Below are 22,988 nucleotides of genomic sequence, written 5' to 3'. Positions count from 1 at the left end.
TGAGGAGGCTAAGACGAGACTTGACCCGGGTGTTCAAAATCCTCAGAGAATTGCTAAACACAAGCCGATGGACTTCAGAAGCAACAATGAAACACAAACCAGACGCGAGTGGAAACTGGGCGGAAGAGCGTTCAGAACTGAGAACAGGAGGACCTTTACACAAAAAGTGGTGGGAGTCCGGAACAAGTTTCCTGGCCATGTTCTTTCAAGGCAGGGGCAAAAGAGATCCTTTTATCCCTTAGTTACTAGCAATTAAAGAGCTTGAGGTTGAGGAGGCCGGATGTCCTCCTCTCGTTTGTAACCTATAGTCTTATAAATCTTATGCAGAACAGAGGTTGTGCACCTGCGTCTAGTGCACAGATAAAATCCCGAAGGAAATTTTATCTGTGCAGGAGTGCAGCGACGTGCTGGTGTAAATAAAAAAACGTGTCTCCACCTTGTGGTAGATATTGGAATTGCACTACAAAAACCTATACAAAATCTCAGCGACTGCTAGGGGAAACGCCTCATCTCTAATACCTAATGTAGGTTATAATTTTTTAAGCATAATGCCTTCTTATATGCAACCAGTTTTATGTTCTTATCGGGCTTAGGTTAAGTATTAAAAGATTACAAAAATGCACAGGGCCTCCCTTCAGCTACCTGAACAGCTGGTACCTCCACAGGCGATGATGTACAAACACCTTGCGTTTCCTTCACTGTACTGCGAGCCAAGTGTTCCAGCAGAGGAAGCCTTCTGGTAAAGACTCAAACAGGACTAACGACTGGGAGAGATGGGACTTCTATCACCCCTTCCCCGTCTCTGCTCAACACTGGCAACCCGAGAAGACTCGCCTTATATACCACTGTCTGAAGTCTTCACGGATTCTGACATTGCTCCCATTAATCGCCTGGGGTCCTGTGCAGACTGTTAGCTTATGTGCACACTGATCCGAGTGTCCATCTGTAGAACAAGCAAGTCTGCATGCAAACGAATGATGGTGTTTTATGGAATAAATAGGTGAATGTCAGGGAAGACTTGTGCATGGACACCATAAGAATTCTTTCAGATAGTAACATGAACCAGGATGCTACAGATAATAGCTATATATAAAATGGAGAATATTATAACAGCATGTGGTGTAACAGCGTGAATGTGTAGCTTCAGGAAACAGTCAAGCCAAAGTCTTTTGGGATAATTTATTTAATGTCATATCCATATCCATTCAAATAAACACTATTTGTATTCTCTATATAGTTTACATCTGCAGCTATGTTATACAAAAATTACAATGAGAGGAAAAACAAATAAAATGACACAATGTCTTTAAATAACACAGATTTCTAAACTAATAGCAAATCATTGATTATCACATTACGTTTCAAAGAGTTTGGTCAATTTCCGTGAAAAAAGCACAATGCCGTCAAAAAAGAGTATAAATCACTTCTTGTTTAAATCATGTATGAAACCGTTTTTATCCAAAAGAATGAGAAAATATCAAAACGTGAGCCTGTGCTACAAAAATATTCTGCAACTATCCTCTACCTCTTCAGACGCGAGTAAAATACACAGGGGACAGAGGAAACCATTTGCTCTATGGTGCTCTGTTTTGCATTTTTTTACACCACCTCGCACAAAACAATCAGCACAGCAGACTTTATGTGGCCCTGAAGGACACTTAATCAATGGCAGAGAGGCATTTTGTAAACCTCAGAGAAGCTGGTACCTCTCCAGTCCGACATCACACTGATGGACTGAGCGCTCGCCTTACGGACCGCGTGAAAAACTCCCTACAGGCATGCCAAGTTTACAGAATTCTCCTGAGAAAGGATCACCCCTCCTAACATAACACCAATCTGAAATGCACCGACAGGCTTTTTACATTAGCACCCTGAAAGAGGTTCTCTCATCAGAGAAGATGAAAGTACCGTGCATGGTGACAGAATGTTCTGTGAATTAGGCCCCCCGGTGGAGCAGGGCACCTCACAAACAGGTGTTCCCAGCAGAGTGCTGCGCTTGTGTGCAGGAAAAACGGCGCACACAGCTGATCCTGGTACTTAACACCATTTCCTACAGCTGGACAGCCACCCACACGTGAAGCAGAAAGCTCTCCCCCTCCTTATGCTGCTGTTTTTTTAAGTCCTCTTTCACAGCAGGACGACTGACGACCGACGTGCACAGGGATATAACAGGGGCACATCAGCTCCCCAGACATTCGAAAGAAAATGGCTTTGTACCTACAGTGCTCCAGCACTTACAACTCACAACAGAGTTGACCTGAACGTCAGATTTCACCTGCTTGGTGGGCACATTTCAGCAAGCTAGAATCTCACACCAAGCCTGGCGTCCTCTCAGAACACATCACAAATGCGATCCTGCGAGTAGTCTGAGGTTCAGCAATGCTCCGTGTTCAGTAAGCACACTGTATCCAAGCTAAATGATCCCATCTACCAAATTCTCCCTCCAGCCCCATTCCCCGCCCGAAGAACCAATTTTAAATTCAAACTTTTTCCAAAAGGCATCCAGGCTTTGCATAAGAGAGTTCTGTCAGGTTACAAGTTTTGCGAACGCGTGTGAAAACACCCCGAAGTCTCGCCGCAGCGCTGGTGGCCCAGAAAAGCTTCCTCCAAAAGCAAACATTCAGGCTTTCCAAAGCTGCAGCGTATAAATATATAAAAAAAGTCCTTCCTTATATAACTGTCAATGAACAAACCATTATAAAAGTAACGAGAGCAAAAAGATTAAGAGCATCCCCGTAGATCTTGAACGGAAATGGAGGTTTTTACAAGTCCAATTACCGAGTTAAAATTCTTCAAAATTAAATCACTTCATTAGTGCCGGCAGGAAACCCGCAGAGAACAAAGGCAGAGAGATGTTTCTTACATAGAGCCAGACTTCAGCCAGGGGTTGTACTAATAATGTTGAGAATGTAGGTGTTCAGTTTCCTCGGGCCACAATTTTCCTTCTGCGGCTTAAGACAGAGAGAAAACAAGCAAATCTAGAGGAGCTGTAACAGGGCGCTGTCTAGTTTAAGAGAAAGTCTGAAAACTCTTCACCTCATAGGAAACAATCAGTAAGATGAGGCACTGGTTCTACTCAGAGGTGAACATTCACAAACATGGGTCTGAACAGGATTTCTTTTACTGTACAACTAAAGTGGGGACAGTGCAAGACAACTGTGAATCTCATTACTACTCAGAGATATAAAAGTGTTTGAAAAAACATAAAAAAACATAGCAAGTTTGCAACAGTTAAGTCATTCTAAGATGACGTAACCTTCCCTAGCCCCACATTTGTTTTTACAAGAAGTTCACACACAGGGCCAGAACACCTCTGTGATTTTCACCACACCTATGCAGAAAACAACAGGAATTTATTCCTTGTGTATAAAAGAGAGAGCAACATTGTGCAATCACAAAAGTACAAAATTGGGGGGGGTTATTAGGCCATTATCACTAGGGAAGATATTGTAACAAAAAATCTGTTCTCTGCGTCATCATGGATTTAAAACTGTACAGGTATGTTGTGCAATTACTTCATGCAGGTGAATGACCTATAGTCAAATGTAATGAAATTAAAGACACTCCGCTCTGAAAAATGTGTTTGTCTTTATCAGTAGTATTGAGATTTTACTGCTCCTATTCTGAAGGGGTTTCACCATAGCAGCCATGCAGACACGACAGCTTTGTTTCCTAGCCAGCTACCCACAATGCATTTCACTCCGTTTCTGTCACTTCCTGCTTGCCCTGTTGCGCTCCCTGATTACTGTGTATCACACTGTGTGAGCAGACTGGAACTGAACTACCAATATCGAAAAGCTTTGCTCTTCCTCTCCTTATTTTGGTACAAGGACCAGGATAAGACGAATGCCCGTCTCACACAATTGATAATGAGGCACAGGGCCGCCACATTACGACACAATTCTGCACTGCTGCTGAGAGTTAGGACTGACACACTTTTGTTAAAACCTCTCACATTGCTGAATTGATTGAATTACTGAAGTACCACCATCTTTTTTTACTTCAGTTTCAAGAGCTCTGAACTTTAAAAACAATGTGTCTGCAGTGTTTTTGCGGTCATTATTTGATCAACAAATATAGCAAATGCCTCATTCAGTGTACTATTCCTCTGCACAAGTGAGAAGATTTTACATAACTTTAAAGTACAACAACGTGTAAACAGTGCATATTTTTTCCTCCAAATAATGTCTTGGGAAAAAAAGGGTGTGGATCTATAAATACCACTGATGATAACAATAATAATGAGTAGAAGCTAAGTGTTTAAAAAGGAGTAACATTCAGTGAAGATGTAGTGATCATCGTTTTGTCTCCCATGCAGCTCATAATTTCATTATTTCAGTTTCACATTCTTAGTCTGAAAAAAGGACCAGATACCTTCTACTTTTTAAGCCAAAGATAAAGTAGCTAGGCCTCCTCCTTTTTCTTATCTAAGCGCACAGTTTCTAGTAACAAGATACTGGACTGTTGCTTGTAATAACTATCAAGGGTCTGAATCACTATTGGATCAAATCAAATTACGAGATGCATCCTTGCAAGCGCTTTGACCGATTGTGTCGTTGTGTTTTTCAGGGGGTGAAAAACATATTGGAGCGCTTTCGGGTTCACACGGGTACACACCCTCACCACTGCCGCCTCGGCTCGGCTCGGCCCCCCACCGCTGGGGATTCGAACCCGGGCCTCCGGCGTCACTCAACAGGGACCCAGCCAGCTGAGCTAAAGGGAGATCTGCCCGGCGGCTGAGGTCCCTGCTATTCACAGGGAAGGGCGGTGACGTCACCGCGCTGGCAAGCCGGCTCACACAACCTATAAATGTCGGCCGTGTGCGTTACAATATCCTAAAATGTTAAGCGCTCAAATGTAATACTTAACTGGCTTCGATGTTCAATTTCACTTATCGTTTAATTTCAACGTATCTAAAACATGGCTGTTGTAAAGGGGTAAGCCTAGTCCATTACCAGTTCTTAACTTTTCAATTGTTTTTTTTTTACATTCTAAATTCATTAGGCTGACATTTTGTTTTAAATCGGAAATGTTATTTACATCTGTGTGTACTCGTGTAGCCGGCCAGTTTGACGACAACAGAGCTCAGCTCAGAGCTTTCCAGTTATGAGTCCAGAACTCTAACACACTCCTCCACCCTTTCCCTGAAGAAATCTTACATTGTTTTTGTTTTAAGAAAACTGCCACTGTGGCCAACATTCATATCAAAAGCCCTCCCATGACCCCCAAGTAGTGAAAGTCCTAAAATTCCTATGTTACATCCCTAACGTGCACGTGACAGAATAAACCGAGTTCACATCATCTGAAACGCTCCTTTAAAGGACGTGAGATTTTTGCACAAGCTCAGTGAGCAGGCCAAGGGCTGGTACATGGGGACGATCAGGGAAGAAGAGCCGGAGTGGTGAGGGAGTGGGCGACGGACACACGGGGAGGGATCGAGAGACAGGGCAGGGGAATTAGAGAGAGGAGACAGGCGGAGGGGACAGGAAAGAGACGATTCCGGGGGCTCAGCCCCGCTACTGGGAGAAGCTGTTCTGCTGCCGGCGCTTCGCCGATCTCATCTTCTCGAAGCGGGACTCCATCTCTTCCAGCACCTTGGGAGTGTAGCGCACCACCAGCTTGACCGCGCCCTGCGCCGCCTTCAGCAGCTCCACCGCCTTCTCGTGGTGCTCCCCCTCCACGCTCTGCGGGGAAACAGGCGGGGGGCCGTCAGAAGCAGGAAGTTCCCTCCTTCAGGTCCCGTTACAAACCCCACCCCCTCTCGGCGGACTTCGGTCTCGTCCATACGGTCCGCGAAATACACCGGCGCTGGGGTACAGCCCTCGCAAAGTCCGGATCAGAGCACGTTCCGCTCGTTCGGAATATCAGCCCTGCCGCCCCGCTCCGTGCAAGGCTACCTGGACCCATCCCCGAGCTCCAACTCTCGTTAAACGTTGAGGTGCTCCCTGCTCGGTTTGACAACTCAAGCAGAAATTACACAGCTCCTTTATAACGGGGGAGGTCAGCCAATTCCAATGGTGTCACTTGCATACAGAACAAGAAGAGCATCTTTCTGGATTTTTTTTATCAGGGTCCCCGATATACACTGGGGTTAGGTACCAGAAAAGAGCTACTTATAGCTCGTAACAAAACAACTTAAATGAGGGAATTGATCCCCGTAAGAATAATGTAACATAGGCATGGGCTTCACACGTGGGACTCAGTTTGGGAATTTTCTTCCATAGAAACAATGGAATGTGGCTGGAAAAGTAGCACCACACTCCTGCTGGTTTTCATTATATGACATGAAATCATTATCACGTCTTTGTGAACATGACATCACGGATGCATCAGTAGCTCTGTGCGCCTGAGGCGGGGGGCAGACAGTGGCCTCCTGCTTTTGACATCTGCACCTACACAGCTGTGAAGAACCACCCCACTGCAACGGGACACAGACAAAAAAAAAACTCACCACCCCGTTCACGGACAACAGCTGGTCCCCCCTCTTCAGCCCCCCTTGCCGGTCTGCAATTCCGCCCGGGATGATCCGGGAGATGTAGATGGGGGAGTTCTGCTCCTTGCCCCCCATGATGTTGAAGCCCAGCCCCTCCTCCGTCTTCGGCAGCTCCACCACCCGGGGGTGGGAATGGCCTTCGCTGGCGGCGAAAGCAGCTACCGTCGCCTGAGGACAACATGGACCGATAAGCCCCAGGAATGCCATCAGATCACACTTCAGCACGGCATCTCAGGCTACCACTCCCCAGCAACATCCCCCAGGTTCACTCAAGGATCCTGCCACAGGGAAGATGTTAGCAGGTTCCCAGCGAGTCTTACCTAAACCCATATTCTCCCCAACAGCGCTCTGAGACAGTAGACCAATGTAGAGCTGGGAGCGCTCATGTGATCCTAATGGGATGTTCCCTGGGAAGGCTGCCAGGTTGCACCTGTAATTGTTTGAAGTGGAGAAAAGCACCCGGGATGATCCGGGAGATATAGATGGGGAAGTTCTGCTCCTCGCCCCCCATGATGTTGAAGCCCAGCCCCTCCTCCGTCTTCAGCACTGACCGGGGATCCTGGCTCTCAGTGTTTACAAGTTTAATGGGAATCCATTTTGCCAGTTAGCAACCATGGAGTGAGAAAGCGTTCTACTCTCAAGGAAACTCAGATTGGCAGGTACCACGAGAAAACAATCTTATCCATGAACAGATCTGCCCTGTTTGTGCAACTCTGTTTATCTATACTGCAAACGTCTGAATCTTGACTGAATAAGCTTTTGTTCTGCTTCTTCAGCACAAAGCTCCACGTGTCCGAATAGTCAAGTCTACCAATGCAGGTTTAAGTACAAAAAAATGCAAGGTTAGCTTCCTTACAGTTGCGAAAAGTTTCGGTTTCTTTTTTGCGTCGACGGAAATGGTATTAAAAACGACCCAAAGCTTTACAAATTCTTAAACAGCGGGTAGGCCGTTCACTTATTCCAATTTTGGGCCTCAGCTGAAGGCAGTCCCCAGCTGCAAGAACAGCATGGAGGGAGCTATGTGGAGCATGGAGCTGTACAGGAAAAGCCTTCAGATGGGGAAACACATTATCCTCCTGATGAGTGGTTTCTGCTTCTGTTGTTTTGCTGCTCCTGAGGCTGGTGCAGGTTGACTCACCTTGGCTGTAGCATTGGCTCGGACCTCGGGGCTGCTGTTGATGTCCACCGTTTCGTACACGTGTTCGTACACCTGCAGGACAAAAAGAAAGGGTGCTTTTCCTCCGACAGATCGGCCTACTTTCATAGAAATTGACCAAACAAAAGCAGAGAAAACTCCACCCAGCATAATAAACAGCTCTGAGCTCATAACTGGAAGGTTGCGGGTTCGAATCCCAGATGCCATTGGAATTTACAAGGAGGGCTCCAGTAAAATGCCAGCTTTATAAATGGAGACAAATGTGAGGTGATTTGGATAAACGCATCAGTCAAATAACTTTATACACAATGGCCAAAACTGTGAGGACTGTGAAGATATTTGCTGTGGTTATAAACATAGTTCAGAAAGGAGGAAAAGCAGCACCGTCTCGCAACCAAGGAGACACCACTTACAACAGCAGAAAAAAAAAACACTGTACGTGAACCTGCATCACTCTCCTGAGCTAGACAGCTTCGGCCTGCAAAAGCTCTTGAAAGGCCATTAAAGATATAACCCCTGTAGACTTAGCCCACATGTTTTTGAAAGGGGAAGAAAAGGCCAAACCTTTTGTCTGTCAACTCTAAGAGCTTTTGAGGACAATGCTGCTCAAGAGCCTGGGAACAGGCAGAATACAGGGCCCATTCACAACACTGAAGACAAGCCAGGGTTCCTCAAAATGGTCTCTAAAAAATAAAATACACTACACTGAATACAAATACAGTAGGGTCTTGACACCTGTGAATTTAATGTTTGCAAAATTTGCTTGTTTTTCGGTCTGGTTGACAGAATCTTGGATGGATGAAGCGCACAGTGAGATTGAACTGAGCTAAAGGCTGAGAAGCACAACTTTCAGCTTGACGGACTAGGATCGCGAGATGAATCCGGTTAGCAAGTGAGCCTCCTCCTGCCCCCTGCCCAAGTACGCACTAACCAGCCACTACCTCAGCGTGGGCTTGTTTATATATTGCAACGGACGCTCCAGGTTCTGTGTCAGCAGACTGCGGAGTGACAAGCCGGGAGACGACTTCGCTGACTGAGTTTTATTGCCCATTTCATTCCAGTGAGGCTGAGAAAGAAAGTGCAGGCATCCACTGGATGCAGAGGAGCAATTCATGTTGTTCATTTTAGCTGACTACTATATTCATCATCACATAAGGGAGGGTTCCTTATGTCTTTTAACCATACTTACTATAAACCGATACAGTGCAGCACATCATGCAAATTTGACCAATGTTGAGACCCTACTGTAACTGGAACCTGACAGGTTTGTGGCCTCTTTACTTAATTTTTCCAAACAACATAATCTTTTGCCAAACGCTGTGCTGCCACTCTGAGACTGAATAATAAAACACACCATTTTTTTTAACAAAGCCAACAAGGCAGTTGCTTGGGACGGAGATATCCCTCCCTACAACCGAAACCTGGGTGCCAGCATGGGCCCATCCTCAGTTTGACACAGCGGCTAAGGGGCTCCAGACCCTCGATCTCCTTACCTCTCTCACGGCGTTGCAAAACTCGCTCTGCAGCACCCTCTGCAGGGCCTGCAGCTTCTGGGGCGGCACCTCTCCGGTCCGCTGCAGTTTATCCAGGAGCTCGATGGCCCGGGAGATGTCTGAGGGGCCGAAGACCGAAGGGAGAAACAGGTCAGGACAACGGCACCACACGAGCACGTGCCTCTGTCTGCGCAGAACGTCCCTGTGGAGCAACAGGAACTTGCACGGGACCAGCCTCTGCATGCAGGCAGTAGATGTGTTGACGCTTTTTTTTTTTCCCAGGCTAAATGTTTTTACTGTACACTGTAGTACTTCTGTGCCGTGGCGACTGGGTTAGTTTTTACGCCTCAGTTGGGGGGGAGGTTGGCATAATTTGAGAAAAATGGTTTCCGCATAAACTAACAGACATGTAGTGTCGTCCCCCACGACGCAAATTATTTTTTAGAGATATAAACCAGACGTTATTTTATTTTAATTCTAAAAAAATACTGAAATATTGGGTGTTGGCACGCCTAGCAGGGTACTGCGCACACTGGAGAGGCTACTGAGCCAAAACAACACAGTAGTTTAGGCTGCGTGAAACACACTTGAAAAGGAAGCAGCCTTTCAGAAAGAAGTTAGTTTTAAAGGAAGGTGAGACTGATGTTGGCTCACGGGGGACCACTGCATGAGAATCAATCACACGACCTCCGACTGCATGCCAGTTTCAGTCTCACAAAGGTCAATCTCAGCAGGTACCTGTGACACCGCCACTTTCCTACGTCACACATGAGTCGAAACCACCAATCACACGGGCTCAGTGCGGCCCTTCCAGATCGGACAGTCCAACCTCAGTCCACCCACGGGTCAAAGACCCTGTCTCTCGTGGGGGTGTTCCCAAACACTCTCTTCACTAGTCCCAGTTCCACACCGGGTGTGCGCAGATATGCAAAATTTATATTTCAGTATTTTCTTTAGAATTACATTAAAACGACATCTGTTTTATATATATAAATAATATCCATCACGTGGCACCTCTGGATTGTCTGTTTGTTACGCTCAGCAGGTGTGAGCCTGGCCAGTACCTGGATGAATGACCTCCTGGAAAAGCTGAGGTTGCTGCTGGAAGAGGTGTTAGTGGGGCCAGTAGGGGGCGCTCACCCTGCGGTCTGTGTGGGTCCTAATGCCCCAGTATAGTGACGGGGACATTGTAGTGTAGAAAGCCGCAGTCTGTCGGATGAGATGTAATACCGAGGTCCTGACTCTCTGTGGTCATTAAAAATCCCAGGGTGGTTTTTGAAAAGAGTAGGGGTGTCACCCCAGCCAAATTTCCCCCTGACCTTTACCAGTCATGGCCTCCTAATAACCCCCATCTCTGAACTGGCTTCATCACTCTGCTCTCCTCCCCACTGAGAGCTGGTGTGTGTGAGAGGACTGGAGCATTATCCAGGTGGGGCTGCACACTGGTGGGGGTGGAGGGATCCCCAATACCTGTAAAGAGCTTTGAGTGGAGTGTCCAGAAAAGCGCTATATAAGTATAAGGAATTATTATTATTATTATTATTATTATTATTATATTAAACAGTTCCGAATTTCTCAAATGTTGCCACCCTCCCCCTAACTCTTCTGTACTAAGTAAGCCAGTCGATCAGCAGCTGCAGAACTACAATATACAGTAAAGACAGTTAGCCACGTGCAAGAAACTCCCCCAGATGATGCTCGTTAGTCCGAGGGCAGAAGAGAAAAACAGGGGCAACGCGAAATGACGTCAATAATGTATACAGCGCATTCGCACGGCCCCTGAAGCTCAGCGCCAGCAGCGAACACAACAACACGACATCACACGGCGAGATAATCCCCCTCCGACCAGGCGCAACGACAAAGAGTCGAGCAGTGGGGGACTACACGGGGAAACAGAAGTGACAGTTTCACCTACTACAACCGTCCAAAGCTAAAATAAAACATTGTTTCGAGCGTGCTCTAGGTTTGCCTATACAGGAGGCTGCAACACCACCTCTCTCTCTCTCACACACACACACAGCTCTGCGGTTTTGGTGTTCCAGGCAGTCAGTGCGCTACAGTGTTTCGTTTGTATTACAAACAACAACAACAACAACAACACAAAGGAACAGGCGCGTACAGTCTGGCACACCGGACGTCAAATTCGATTGTATTTGCACACAACGCAACGGAACTTGTTCAAAAGAGGGGAGAAACAACGCTCTGAACCAGAAAACAGATCCATCCAGATGGCATGTCACCGAAAGGTGTTTACATGCGTTTATTTTGGGATCTCAGCCCCCTGTGAGAGATCCGAGCCTCCCTGCGTGGTGTCTGTGGTTCATGCGAACGCACCGTACTGCCATGAAGCCGCTGTTAACCCCAGACACACTTTTTAAATCTAAAGCACACGCTTGCATTATTATCATGGGTGCAACTGGCCAGCAGACGTTTCTATCTCGAACGACAGCCAAAAGCCCCCTGCTTGATCTAACCAAATGCAGCAACAATGTTACAGCGGGAAACAAGTGTATCCGCAGAATGTTAATAAAAAATAAACAACACAGTTGCCCGGGCTATACATTCCTTTTTTTGTTTTCGCTGTTTGTAATGTTTTTTTTTACCTCTCTCCAGCCTGACAGGTTCCCCAATCGCAGCCATTTTGTGCCTGAAGTCCGTCAAGCCAGTACTACTCCAGCGAGTGCCCAATCCCGGCACAGCCTTGGCTTATGTGACACAGCCTCATTCAAACGGCAACATGACTTCCTGGTATTGGCACGGCACTCCCCGGAAGGTTTAGTTTCTGACGCCTTACAGGCTGGAAGGGGCTGACAAAGAACTAGCAGAGAGCAAACTTCTCAGACATCGTTGTTGAAAGTTTACAAACTCGAGAAGGTCACTCTGCCCATTTAACCCTTTTCTTTGTAGTCAGTCCAGGTATCTCATCCAGCTGATGTTTCGGCTTCAATAACAAGGCGAGGTAGCTCGTTGCACACTCCCACCACTCTTTGTGTAAAGAAGTGTCTCCTGTTTTCGCCTTTAAATATACTTCCACATAGTTTCCACGCTTGTCTTCTGGTTTGTGTCCCAGTGTTAATTCCGAAGAAGTGATTTAGTTGATTATGTCAATGTCGTTGATGGTTCTGAAAACATCTGTCAGGTCTCTTTGTAATCTTTTCTTTTAGGAACTGAAATTATTCCTTCAGCCTGTCAGTGTGGGACACTCCCTTCAGACTAATCAGACTCCGTTCCTTTAGCCTGTCAGTGTGGGACATTCCCTTCAGAATAATGAGACTCAGTTCCTCCAGCCTGTCAGTGTGGGACACTCCCTTCAGACTAAAGAGACTCAGTTCCTTCAGCCTGTCAGTAAATAGAGTAAATAGTTTTTCATTGCTGTTTCAACAGTGTTTACTTATCCTACTAACCAATCCTACTAGCCTTGTGTCGTCTGCAAACCCGTCTAGTTAGGTATTAACTATACCAGAATCTAGATCTCTGAAGATCTACTACAGATCCCTGTGGTACTCCACTAATTACATCACCTCTACATGACTATTCACCGTTTATCTGTACCCTCAATAATCAATTCTCAATCAAAACACTCACATTGTCCTGAATGCATACCTCCTGTGATCTGAAAATTAATGTTTCATCAGGAACTTTATCTAATGCCTTCTGAAAATCTTAATATACCATCTCATGGGCTCGATACTAAAAGCCTAAGTATGTTGGGTAACACCAAGCTTTCCTAAAGCCAAAATGAGGACATTCTTTCCATACAGGTGATCCTCTAATTTGGTTCTGATAGTTTTTTCCATAACCTTACATGTACTAAAAGTCAGACTTCAATACTTGAATAATTTCCTTGGTTCAATTTTCTCTCCCTTCTCACGAATTCTTCAGTCCCTGGATCCTAACCGTTGCCTTGAACTTATACAAATAAATTGCGCAAGGCAGGCAGGACAGCCTCCACTTATCTTCCATGTGTTATTTGGTTCATTCAGATGAGCAGTTAGCTGCCTACAGTACCTGCCCAATATTGATTTAGATCAGACCGACCAATTACAGTAATCACTAGGGTCTTTATTTGTCGTGGACATGAAAAGGCTGATCAGACCTGCAGGATATTAGTAGACCTGGAGGTGTGCAGATCTATGAAATTATCTGCAGAAGGGCTTGTCCACCCTTAACCTTCAGAGCTGTAGGGTCAGGGTGTCATTGCAGCCTGGATCTCTTAACAATTCTTTGAGGCTTCAGCAGTCCGAGCTAACCAGCCTGAGTGCGTGCATTGAAAGCCAAAAGCCGGTTCAGAAGAAATTGTGTCAGGGGCTCCACCCAATAATGCTCACACCTTTTCGAGCTTCCATTGAGAAAACGCAACACATTAAAGGCTTTCATTCTTTCGCACTCGCCTCTTTTGACTCTCATTCAGAACATTGCGCACAGTTCCGCCCCAGAGGTGCGAGCAGAAACCGAGCGTGGATCTGTCAGGCTCCCACCCCTCTGAACCTCCAATTAGACATCAGTCTAATCCGCGTCGGCCATGTCACGTGCAGGCCAGGGAAAGAGGAGTTCATTATTTTTCCCCAATGAAAGTGTGAATAACATATAATTTCCATTCACACTTATTAAGAAGCTGCAATTTTCCATTCAGATCTCATCAGTCTCAGCGTCACCAGCGCCTCGCTGAACGGATAACAGGATTATACTTCTTAGAGACTTCCTCCAGCTCCTAGCCTGGCAGGATGCAACCAAGCTTTCCTGATTTAAAACTCAATTTACTAATTAGCAGTATATAAATAGCTTAAATCACTCATTTGTAAAAAAAAATACTTTCCTTTCTCTTTTTCCTTTGAGAAGACTTTGTTCAGTGACTTTCACTCTCAGGTGTCAGGTGGAAATGTCACTGAATAATTTTAACTTCCTTCCCATAATTGTTACTTTCCCCCTGAATTTATTGCACTTTGGGAGGCTGTTTAACAGAAGCAGCTGGGACAGAGCAGCAGTCACCCATAGTTTATTTAGACAGATCATTCCATTTATGGATCTGTTAATAGCCTGCGATCACTGTTCGCTCATAATTTGAATTGACAAAGTTTCTGTTCTGTTTCCTCGCTATTAGTTCTCAGAAACATTACGGGACCTGATGACAAAACCGCTACGCGCATTGCTGGAACCAAAGTGGAAAAATACATTCAAATCTAGCTTCGTAATCGTGTACCAAGAGGTAAAACATTCTTCCTGTGGGCTGGGTCTATTCACCAAACACTCGTAACAAAACACATTGCAGATTGCACAAGCAGACATGTGTGACTCCAGCATGAACAAGGCAGTGAGTAATACCATGAAAACAATAACCCAGCTCGTTACAGCTCCAGGTGCAAACGATTCTTACGTTCCCTTTCAGAAACATAATGTGCTGAAACACTTTCAAATCGCAACGTTGTGGAGCGAGAGGGGGGGTTCTAGTTTCTTGTTGGACTTCTCCATCCTACATTTTGTGAGGGCAGACGCAGGAACTGAGGGATCCCATGTCATTTCCAGTAGTTGTGACCAAAGTGGCCATATCAGCTGAGGCCTTTCATCACAGTTTTGTACCTTTATTTTCAGGGCTCACAAGCCGAGAGAAATAAAATGTTTCAAATAGCTGAGCACCCTGTGTCTTTCTGTCCTGCGTCATGGTGTTATTTTCTGAACTAATGTTCAGCCACTGCATATTTGGGCACCTGATGTTAATTTATTAAAGGCACAAGTCATTAGGGTGGTGTGGTGGCTCTGTGGCTGGAAGGTTGCTGGTTCGTATCCCGCGGCCGGCAGAGGAATCCTACTCCGTTGGGCCCCCGAGCAGGGCCCTTCACCCCATCTGCTCCAGGGGCGCCGTATAAATGTCTGACCCTGCGCTCTGACCCCCAGCTTTCTCACTATCTGTGTGTCACCTGGAGAGCAAGCTGGGGTTTGCAAAAAGACCAATTCCTAATGCAAGAAATTGTATATGGCCAATAAAGTGATCTTATCTTCAGTGATAATTACTCCTGGCCCTAAAGGGCCACATGCCACTAGGTTATATATGTAGGTGATACTCCTCAGTGAGTAAAGACCTAGAAACAGGGGGAAGGCACAGTCCAAGGTGGAATGAAACCCCTTCACATCTGGGCCCAGTATGAAAACGAGGCAGTTCAAACCTCTGCCTGCATTCCTCTGGCTGCATTTACAGACCGGCTCTTGGCGGTATGTGGCTCCAGCGCGAGCGGGCAGGGGTTGGTATTCCAAAATGGCCAGGGAGCATCGAAGTTTTGATCCGATCACCTTGCCGGAGTGTGATTCGGGAGCGCTGTATTCCTGAGAAATATCGCTAACCAGTAACAGATCCGTGTCCCCTGAGCTCAGCACCTCCACTCACGCTCGGCGAGAACTGGCTGGGCATCAGAAAAGAAACCCCCCTTTTTTAAATTGCGAGCTGTCCTGAGAGTCGACACAGTCAGCCTTCGGAAGAATGACGACTCACAAACGGTGGGCAAAGGGCCCAGAAGCTTAGGCCTGAGTGCCTGATTCTACTGTTGGCAGATTAACCCCCATTTATGCATGATTGGAATTAAATAACTTCAATTAAAATGATTGCATGTCTGTTGCATAGGAAGTGGCAGAGCTCATGTGCAGTGATTGCAACCTTACTTACTTTGCTTATAGTGCATTGACAGTGGGGCTGTGCTTGAGCACCTTGGGCTGTGTTTGAGCAGAGACATAATGTGTTTGAGAAGCAACTGTCCCTCCATGGCAGCCATGATGGAAAAATATAATATTCTTATTTTCACTTAGAAACATCACCCAAAGTAAATACAAAATATAGAAATTACCTTTCCCCTCTGTTTTTTTTAATTTGTTACGCAAATATTTTTTCATTCAGCCCCCAATTACCTGAAGAATGAGAGGTACAGTCAAAAGAGGAATTGATTATTTTTCCGTCTATCAAGATCGCCATCTGCTGGCCAGTGTCTGTCATTGCAGTGGTCCATGGGGCTGTGTGAGGTACCAGGGGCTGAAGAAGCGTGGTCCTACAGGACACATGATTATGGCCCTGTTGTTGTTGGTTTTTTTTTGGTCCTTGTATTCAGCAGCTCTCCTCTGCACAGACTGGGAGAACGAAGACAAATAAAGAGTGAGATGCCCTGTGGTTTTCTGCATATGACTTATCGTTTTCTTCATCAGCAGTGCTGGGAATATAAAGTGCAATAGTACGAGAAATAAAAAAAATGGATGAATAAAAATGAGAGAGCAAAAACACCCTGACAGAACAAAAAAACACCCTTTCTAATCTGATTGTAATACCCCATTTTACATTGCTAAATTGTTTAGTAAACTCACAGTATGTGGTAATTAGGCCTTTTAAATTCAAGAGGCTTTCTTCCATCATAATCATAATAATCATAACAATAATAATAATAATAATAATAATAACATCACTTTATTAACCCTTTACAAATTCTTGCATTAGGAATTTGTCTTTTCGCAGACCCCAGCTTGCTCTCTATGAGACACATAGACACGGAGAGACGCTTGGGGTCAGAGCGCAGGGTCTGCCATTGTATGGCGCCCCTGGAGGAGTTGGGGTGAAGGGCCTTGCTCAGGAGCCCAACAGAGTAGGATTCCTCTGCCGGCCGCGGGATTTGAACTGGCAACCTTCCAGCCACAGGCGCAGATCCTGAGCCACAGAGCCACCACTCCGCCCCCTGATTATAACCCATTCAAGAAGAGCACAGTAAGCCATTGGCACAGAGAAGTGGACCACTGCCATACAATGTAAGCTGTCTATACAAGTAGCTGAAGGGTTTTACAATTTGGGCTACACATGAAAGGAAACAAAAGTTTATTGTAACTTCACTGTCTCCGAATGCACAAGGAAACCTCACAGCATTGCAGCACAGGGATAAGCAATGTATGAAAAAATAAGAATAATAATTCCGGGCATCCATATTTAGTGCTTTTATTCTCAAATGATTTCAGAGCATTTACAGTACCTCTAGGAGGTGAAGCACCTCCTTCCACCTCCAGAGTGCAGCCCCACCTTGGTGACGAATACCAGTCTATGCCAGCAGCCCCACTGCACAGCAGACCTGGATCAGGCGTAAGAAAAGACCGATCAGGCCCAGTGTAGAATTTCACCATGACACCAGCATCCTGGATTTTAACGAACAGTTACTTTGGTACCTAGTTTAATGTCTCCGAGAAATAATCTAAAAACATGTGTTCCCTGACATCCACAGTATCTGGCCTGGATGACATACTGTGGAAGCACAGGAATTGTTTCTTTTCACCCAGACAAATACTCTTTTTGTTCATTTCTTTTCACTCCCCGATGGCACTTTCAATACCAGAATGTTTTACAGTTTGATCTTGAATTTCGGACAGCTGGAACAACTGGATGAGGTTTTGTCCCCGTTTCCTGTACAAATCTCCAAGTCTCTCCTTCTTTTTAAGTGTGCAGTGAGTGAGTGTGTTTGTGGTTTGGGATGTGTGGTACACACGTGTATATGTGTGTATTTGTGGTGTGGTGTTTATAGGTGTGTGAACAAGGGTTTGTGCTCTTGTTTGTGTGGTAGGTGTGTTGTGTATGTATGTGTGTGTCTGAAGCAGCAGTCAGTTTGTGGCTGTCTGTGTTAAATACACAATTAACAGGCACCCTGCAGGGAAATGAACTCATCTGGACGATCAAACACTTTTACTGCGAAAGTTAGAATGGTTTTCTCGTATCATGTTAGATATGATTATCAACCCGATCACTCTAAAGTCCTGTTTTTCAGGTGGTATTAGAGGTATTTAAGAGTGTATGGAATCACAGATTATATTAATTTGCAGAAATTATTCACCTTTTGCACGTTAGTGAGATCATGGTCTGATGCCTCTTGTTTATCTTAAAAACTTAATTTGCAACCTTTTATACTTTGCCTGGCTGAGCTGCCACTGCTTATTATTTATTTCACAACTGTGTTTTGTTGTTCTAGTTTGAAAAAAATGTCACCTGTTGATCAAGAGGAAGAAACGAATTACTATCACGTGACGTGAAAAGATATACAGTAAATTATTCTGTAAACCGAGCTGATTTCTTGAAACACGTTTCCCGAGATTGTCTGGTACTAACTCAGTTAAGTGTTGGTCTCCATGGCTTAAGTCATATGAGCTTCTTGCTTGAATAATATTTGAACACAGATTTCTTCCAAACGGGGTGTTATTCGATCTTTTCTCGCATACGAGAAATTAATTTCCCTTGTGTCAGAGTGTTGCAGTGCAATTTTCAGAAGTGTGATTTAAAACAGCACTTATTGTTCTCCTAAATACATTGGCTTTGCTTCAGCATGGGCAAAACTGGTACAATAAACTGTAATGGAAAGAAAATGTTCTGGTATTGTTAATTGCATTTCATGGGAAATGTACCTTGGAAAATCTTGGAAACCCTATAAACAGCGGACTTTATGCATCTTCACATGACAAATTGCAAAAAGGTCTAGCCAAAGGAGGGTATGCATTTAAGATGTGAATCCGATCCATTTACAAATAGGTTTTCCAATTCATTAACAATTCAAGGCAAACCTGTGTCTGGGCCAGAGTGGATTAAGTTATACAGGTACTGTAGATGTCTCTCAGGCACAAGGTGGCAGCAACGCACACAGAAGCAAGCAAAACAGCTCTTCCAAAAATCTCGAAATGTTCTGAAATAGCACAGCACTTGCAACTCTAGCAATCGTGTGATTTCATAAAGCGCTGCACTCCTGATGTTTACTAAAGAATGCATAAACGCCACCGGAGGAGTGTCTTATAAGGCACATACCAAATGTTTTCATCTTCTGTGATGACACAAAGGCACAGGAAAAGATCTGGGCTCCACACCACGCTCCTCTGAGACGTCTCATAATCCCTGGTGAATAAGAAGCGCTTACACAAATGTACCTATAAATATTTAAACACGGTTGTACACAAACACTTTTTGTTTGTTCCAGAAAAAAAGAGCAGAGCTGGGTCTTTTTTTTTTTGAGGCAGTATTTGCTGAAATCATTTGGGCACGATCATTGCACATTAAGAAAAACTATATTCTTCAAGAAGATAAAAAAAATTTCAGTGAAAGAGCTCACAAGCAGCAGTGACATGTCTTCATTTGAGAGCGGAGTGCGAGTACATTCACTGCCTTCTGTCGAGGGATAGTTATGATGTTGTCTCTTTGCATGACATACAGAGCATTTTTTATAAGATGCATTTGAAAACTGTAAGAGCTGAGGAAGCTGAAAGAGGTAAACTGCAAAAAAAGGACAACAAGATTAATTCCATACTTTAAAAGAATGTCTTGCACAGACAGGTTGAACTGAATCTCTTTAGTCCCAAACAAAGGAGACAATCAAGGGCTTGTCTTAAGCGTTCACAATCTACAGGAGTATTGACAGAGTCAAACCACTGGACTTCTTCAGAATCAACAGTGAAACACAAACCAGAGCACACAAGTGGAAACCACAGGGAAGTGCATCTTAAATCGAGAACCGGACGTATTTCATTACACAAAGGGTAGTGGGGGTGTGGAACAAGCTGCCCGGCTATTTTGGCAAATTCAGGACCCTGACTCAACTTTCATGAATCGGCTGGAGGAGATCCCTCAGATCACTTAGCTGCTAGAAACTAAACAGGTTAGCGGACTGAAAGACAGGTTTTATTTTAAAATGACAATTTCTTCCCATTTCTGGAAAGCAAAAAAAAAAAGCTGTGACTTCCCCCACAAATAATGGGAGGGGGTATTTTATTTTCATCCGAGAGAAACAGGATTGGCCTGGGTATAGGCTCACAGTTTTACAGCCCCTTTCACTGTTTTCATTTAAGAAAAAAAGTAGGCCGACTAACACTGCGTGATTCAATGAGAATCAAGGAACAAACGACTATTTTGTCGTGGGGAGACGTACAGATTTTGCTCCAGCTATCTTTCAGGTTTGTAACTTAATTGAAAATTGAGTGAGAGAGAGAGAGACTGCTGACCACCGCAACTGCCTGTGCAGAAATGAAATCCACAGAAGCCGAAAGAGAGACAGGGGGACGTCAACGGACATTAGGCCATAACTTCCAAAACCAATTTACAAGGCAAAGCCTTAAAACAGGAAAACAACGGAATATCATTGAAAGACAATGTAGGTGGGTTATGATGGGAAAATAGTGAAAACCGTGTCTTCTGGAACGAGTTGGACTTGTGTTTACAGACGGACAGGGCAGGGAGAAGTCCTGGGCTCTGTCTCCTGGACAGACGAAACACCTGTCCCCGGAATGTGAGAAAACCGATTCGGAATAACCAGATATGACAGGAATCCCCATTCTGAAATTCCTGGTGTTCAAAACAGAAACAGTAACTTGTGCTGTCAGCCTGAGGGGACACGTGCCCTTTCACCTCTCCAGTCTCCTATCCAGCCTGGCTGCGCCCTTGGGACACATTTTCTTAGAAGATTTCTAAAGTTTGCTCCCAATCACTGAGCTCTGTGGAGCTGTGCTGTGTGTCACCCGGAGTATTTTGACTTTTGCTAAAAGCAGCAAATCACTATTTACAGGTTTCCTGGTTTGTTTTGCATGCTTATCGTCTTGGTGCTTGGAAAAGAATCCACAGAATATCTGAACAGAACATCTGGAGCACGAGGCTGTAACCTGTTGAGCTCATGGGCACTGGCAGGGGATTATCTTCAGTGCTGATTGATGACTTTGTTCGGGAGAAAAGGGAAAAGAGGTTAATTCGTGGGATCGGGCTAGATGTCCAAAAAACACATAAAAATACCCTCCACAGCAAAAAAAAAAACACACGCTGAAATACACTTGTACCTCTCCAAATATGTTTCTGCAATTTCAGGGGCTTGAAAAATTATTTGAAAAGTTCTGAGTTTACGAACGTCTCCCTTATGAAGAGGGAGGAATCTGTGGATACCTGTCTCAGAAATGCATTAGACAGACAACTGTCATGCATGAAGTAATACTGGTTATGAATGACAGAACGCCAGGCAGCCCATGCAGCCTGTGTGGTAGGTAGTAGCTAAATGATCCAAGGATCTGATCCAGCTGTTTCTTGAAAGACGCCAGGGTATAGGCTGCACCAGCATGGCTGGGCGCCTCGGCCCACACTCTCACAAGCCTTCTGGTAAACAATTACCTTGTGTTCTCATTTTTCAACACACTTCCAGAGTTTGTGTCCTCTGGTTCACGTTCCACTGTTCATTTTAAAGAAAGTTGACTCAATGCCTTTGAGAATGTTAAACTTATATCAGGTCCTCCTCTCTATTCAGAACTAAAAAGGTTCAGTTCCTTCTGCCCGTCAGTGTGGGACACTCCCTTCAGACTATAGAGACTTAGTTCCTCCAGTCTGTCAGTGTGGGACACTCTATTCAGACTAAAGAGACTCAGTTCCTCAAGCCTGTCAGTGTGGGACACTCCCTTCAGACTAAAGAGACTCAGTTCCTCAAGCCTGTCAGTGTGGGACACTCTATTCAGACTAAAGAGACTCAGTTCCTCCAGCCTGTCAGTGTGAGACACTCCCTTCGGACTAAAGAGACTCAGTTCCTCCAGCCTGTCAGTGTGAGACACTCCCTTCAGCCCTGGAACATATCTGGTTGCTGTTCTCTGGACTGATTCCAGAACAGCAATATCTTCTCTATAACAAGGTGACCATAATTGTACACAGTATTCTAAATGAGGCCTTACCTGCACATTAGTAACATACAGTACCATCCATTGATTTGAATTCTATGCTTCACAAACATTTTGCCTTTTAATTGCTTCCCCACATTGTCTAGTAGGTGGAAATGTGTCAACATATACACATTTATGTTTTCATAAGTAGAAATTAGTATAAAAATGCATCCACTCCTACACTGAAAGCCATTTTCTGCTGTACTAAAGCAGGGTGACAATACACAGAGGTGAAAACAGTGGAAGATATTGCTCACTCTCAATCGCAGAAAGGGGGAAAAATAGTTGTATGAAATATGGTAACCGCACATAATGTAGAACTGGGCGTGTTTTGTAACGTACCGTGTCGAGCACTCATCTGGGCAATTTAATGTGTAAACCTGCTCTCCGAAGACTGCGATAATTGAGGATGGCTATGCCTTCGGGTTCTGTTGTTTTTTAAAAACGAAAAGGAATGCGGTTGTAATGGGGGAGATAACAGGAGGACGGGACTCCAGACCTCTTCACAGCCCGGGGACATGTTTAAAGACTAATGGTTTGATTTCATTTCCGTGCACAAAAGCTTTACCTGCGCATTGCCTTTTCCCGACTCTGTCTTACAGGGAGAAAAAAAAACCCCGAAGCATGTGCACTCGAAAATGCAGACCAATCAAATGTGACTCGCAGGTGCCGGTGAATGTCCGCAGCAATTGTCCACCCCCCCTTCAGCCTTCCCCGTGTGCATCTGAGCGGCGGAAGAGAGACGAGAAAAGAAAACATGACCCCCCCAAAAAAGCAACGGAACTTGAGCTCAGCATCTCTCCGCGCACACGTTTCGGCGCATCAGGAGAAGCTTAGGGTAGAAACCTTTGCAAGGGGAGAAAGGGTGATGGAAATTTACAACCGATGGGAAATCTTTGCGAACAATATTCCCCCGGTGGTCGCTGAACACCAGCTATTTCCGTCAGAAGAGTTCATCTTTGATTATAATTAGTTCATAAAGTACCCCCCCCTTTCCCCCTGCACTTACACACACACACATACTAATTGCATTGAAATCTTTTCCGGTGGTTGCAGTATGTGTCGCTCGTTGTTGTGGAGAGGAGCAGGATAATCACTGCTAACTGCTTCCTGTGCGCTCCCCGCTTCACGCTGGAGCCGGGCCCGGCGGGACCCGCTCAGACACTGCGGC

At 45.0% G+C, this 22,988-nt stretch overlaps 1 protein-coding gene across 1 annotated transcript; it reads right to left on the bottom strand.

Annotated features, from left to right (window-relative positions):
* Positions 1 to 1,167: 1,167 nt before the first annotated feature.
* Positions 1,168 to 11,895, bottom strand: lin7c (lin-7 homolog C (C. elegans)). The gene is made up of 5 exons (XM_088610994.1): positions 11,746 to 11,895; positions 9,143 to 9,261; positions 7,632 to 7,703; positions 6,452 to 6,661; positions 1,168 to 5,684 (listed from the first exon to the last, which is right to left on the bottom strand). Exons 1-5 carry the CDS (start codon positions 11,780 to 11,782, stop codon positions 5,517 to 5,519), a joined length of 606 nt encoding a protein of 201 aa, XP_088467120.1. The 5' UTR covers positions 11,783 to 11,895; the 3' UTR covers positions 1,168 to 5,516.
* Between the last annotated feature and the right edge of the window lie 11,093 nt (positions 11,896 to 22,988).

This window comes from Lepisosteus platostomus, chromosome 18 (genome assembly GCF_059453375.1).
Source record: "Lepisosteus platostomus isolate fLepPlt1 chromosome 18, fLepPlt1.hap1, whole genome shotgun sequence".
NCBI lineage: Eukaryota > Metazoa > Chordata > Actinopteri > Semionotiformes > Lepisosteidae > Lepisosteus > Lepisosteus platostomus.
Note: the sequence above shows the minus strand (reverse complement) of the source record. Positions and strands in the feature narration are given on the sequence as shown.

Excerpts from the sequence above, each read along its gene's own strand:
- lin7c (XM_088610994.1), bottom strand. The coding sequence starts at position 11,782 with ATGGCTGCGATTGGGGAACCTGTCAGGCTGGAGAGAG. Across the intron at positions 9,262-11,745 it reads ACCTGTCAGGCTGGAGAGAG|ACATCTCCCGGGCCATCGAG; the intron begins GTAAAAAAAAAC and ends TCGGCCCCTCAG. Across the intron at positions 5,685-6,451 it reads TGTTGTCCGTGAACGGGGTG|AGCGTGGAGGGGGAGCACCA; the intron begins GTGAGTTTTTTT and ends GTTTCCCCGCAG.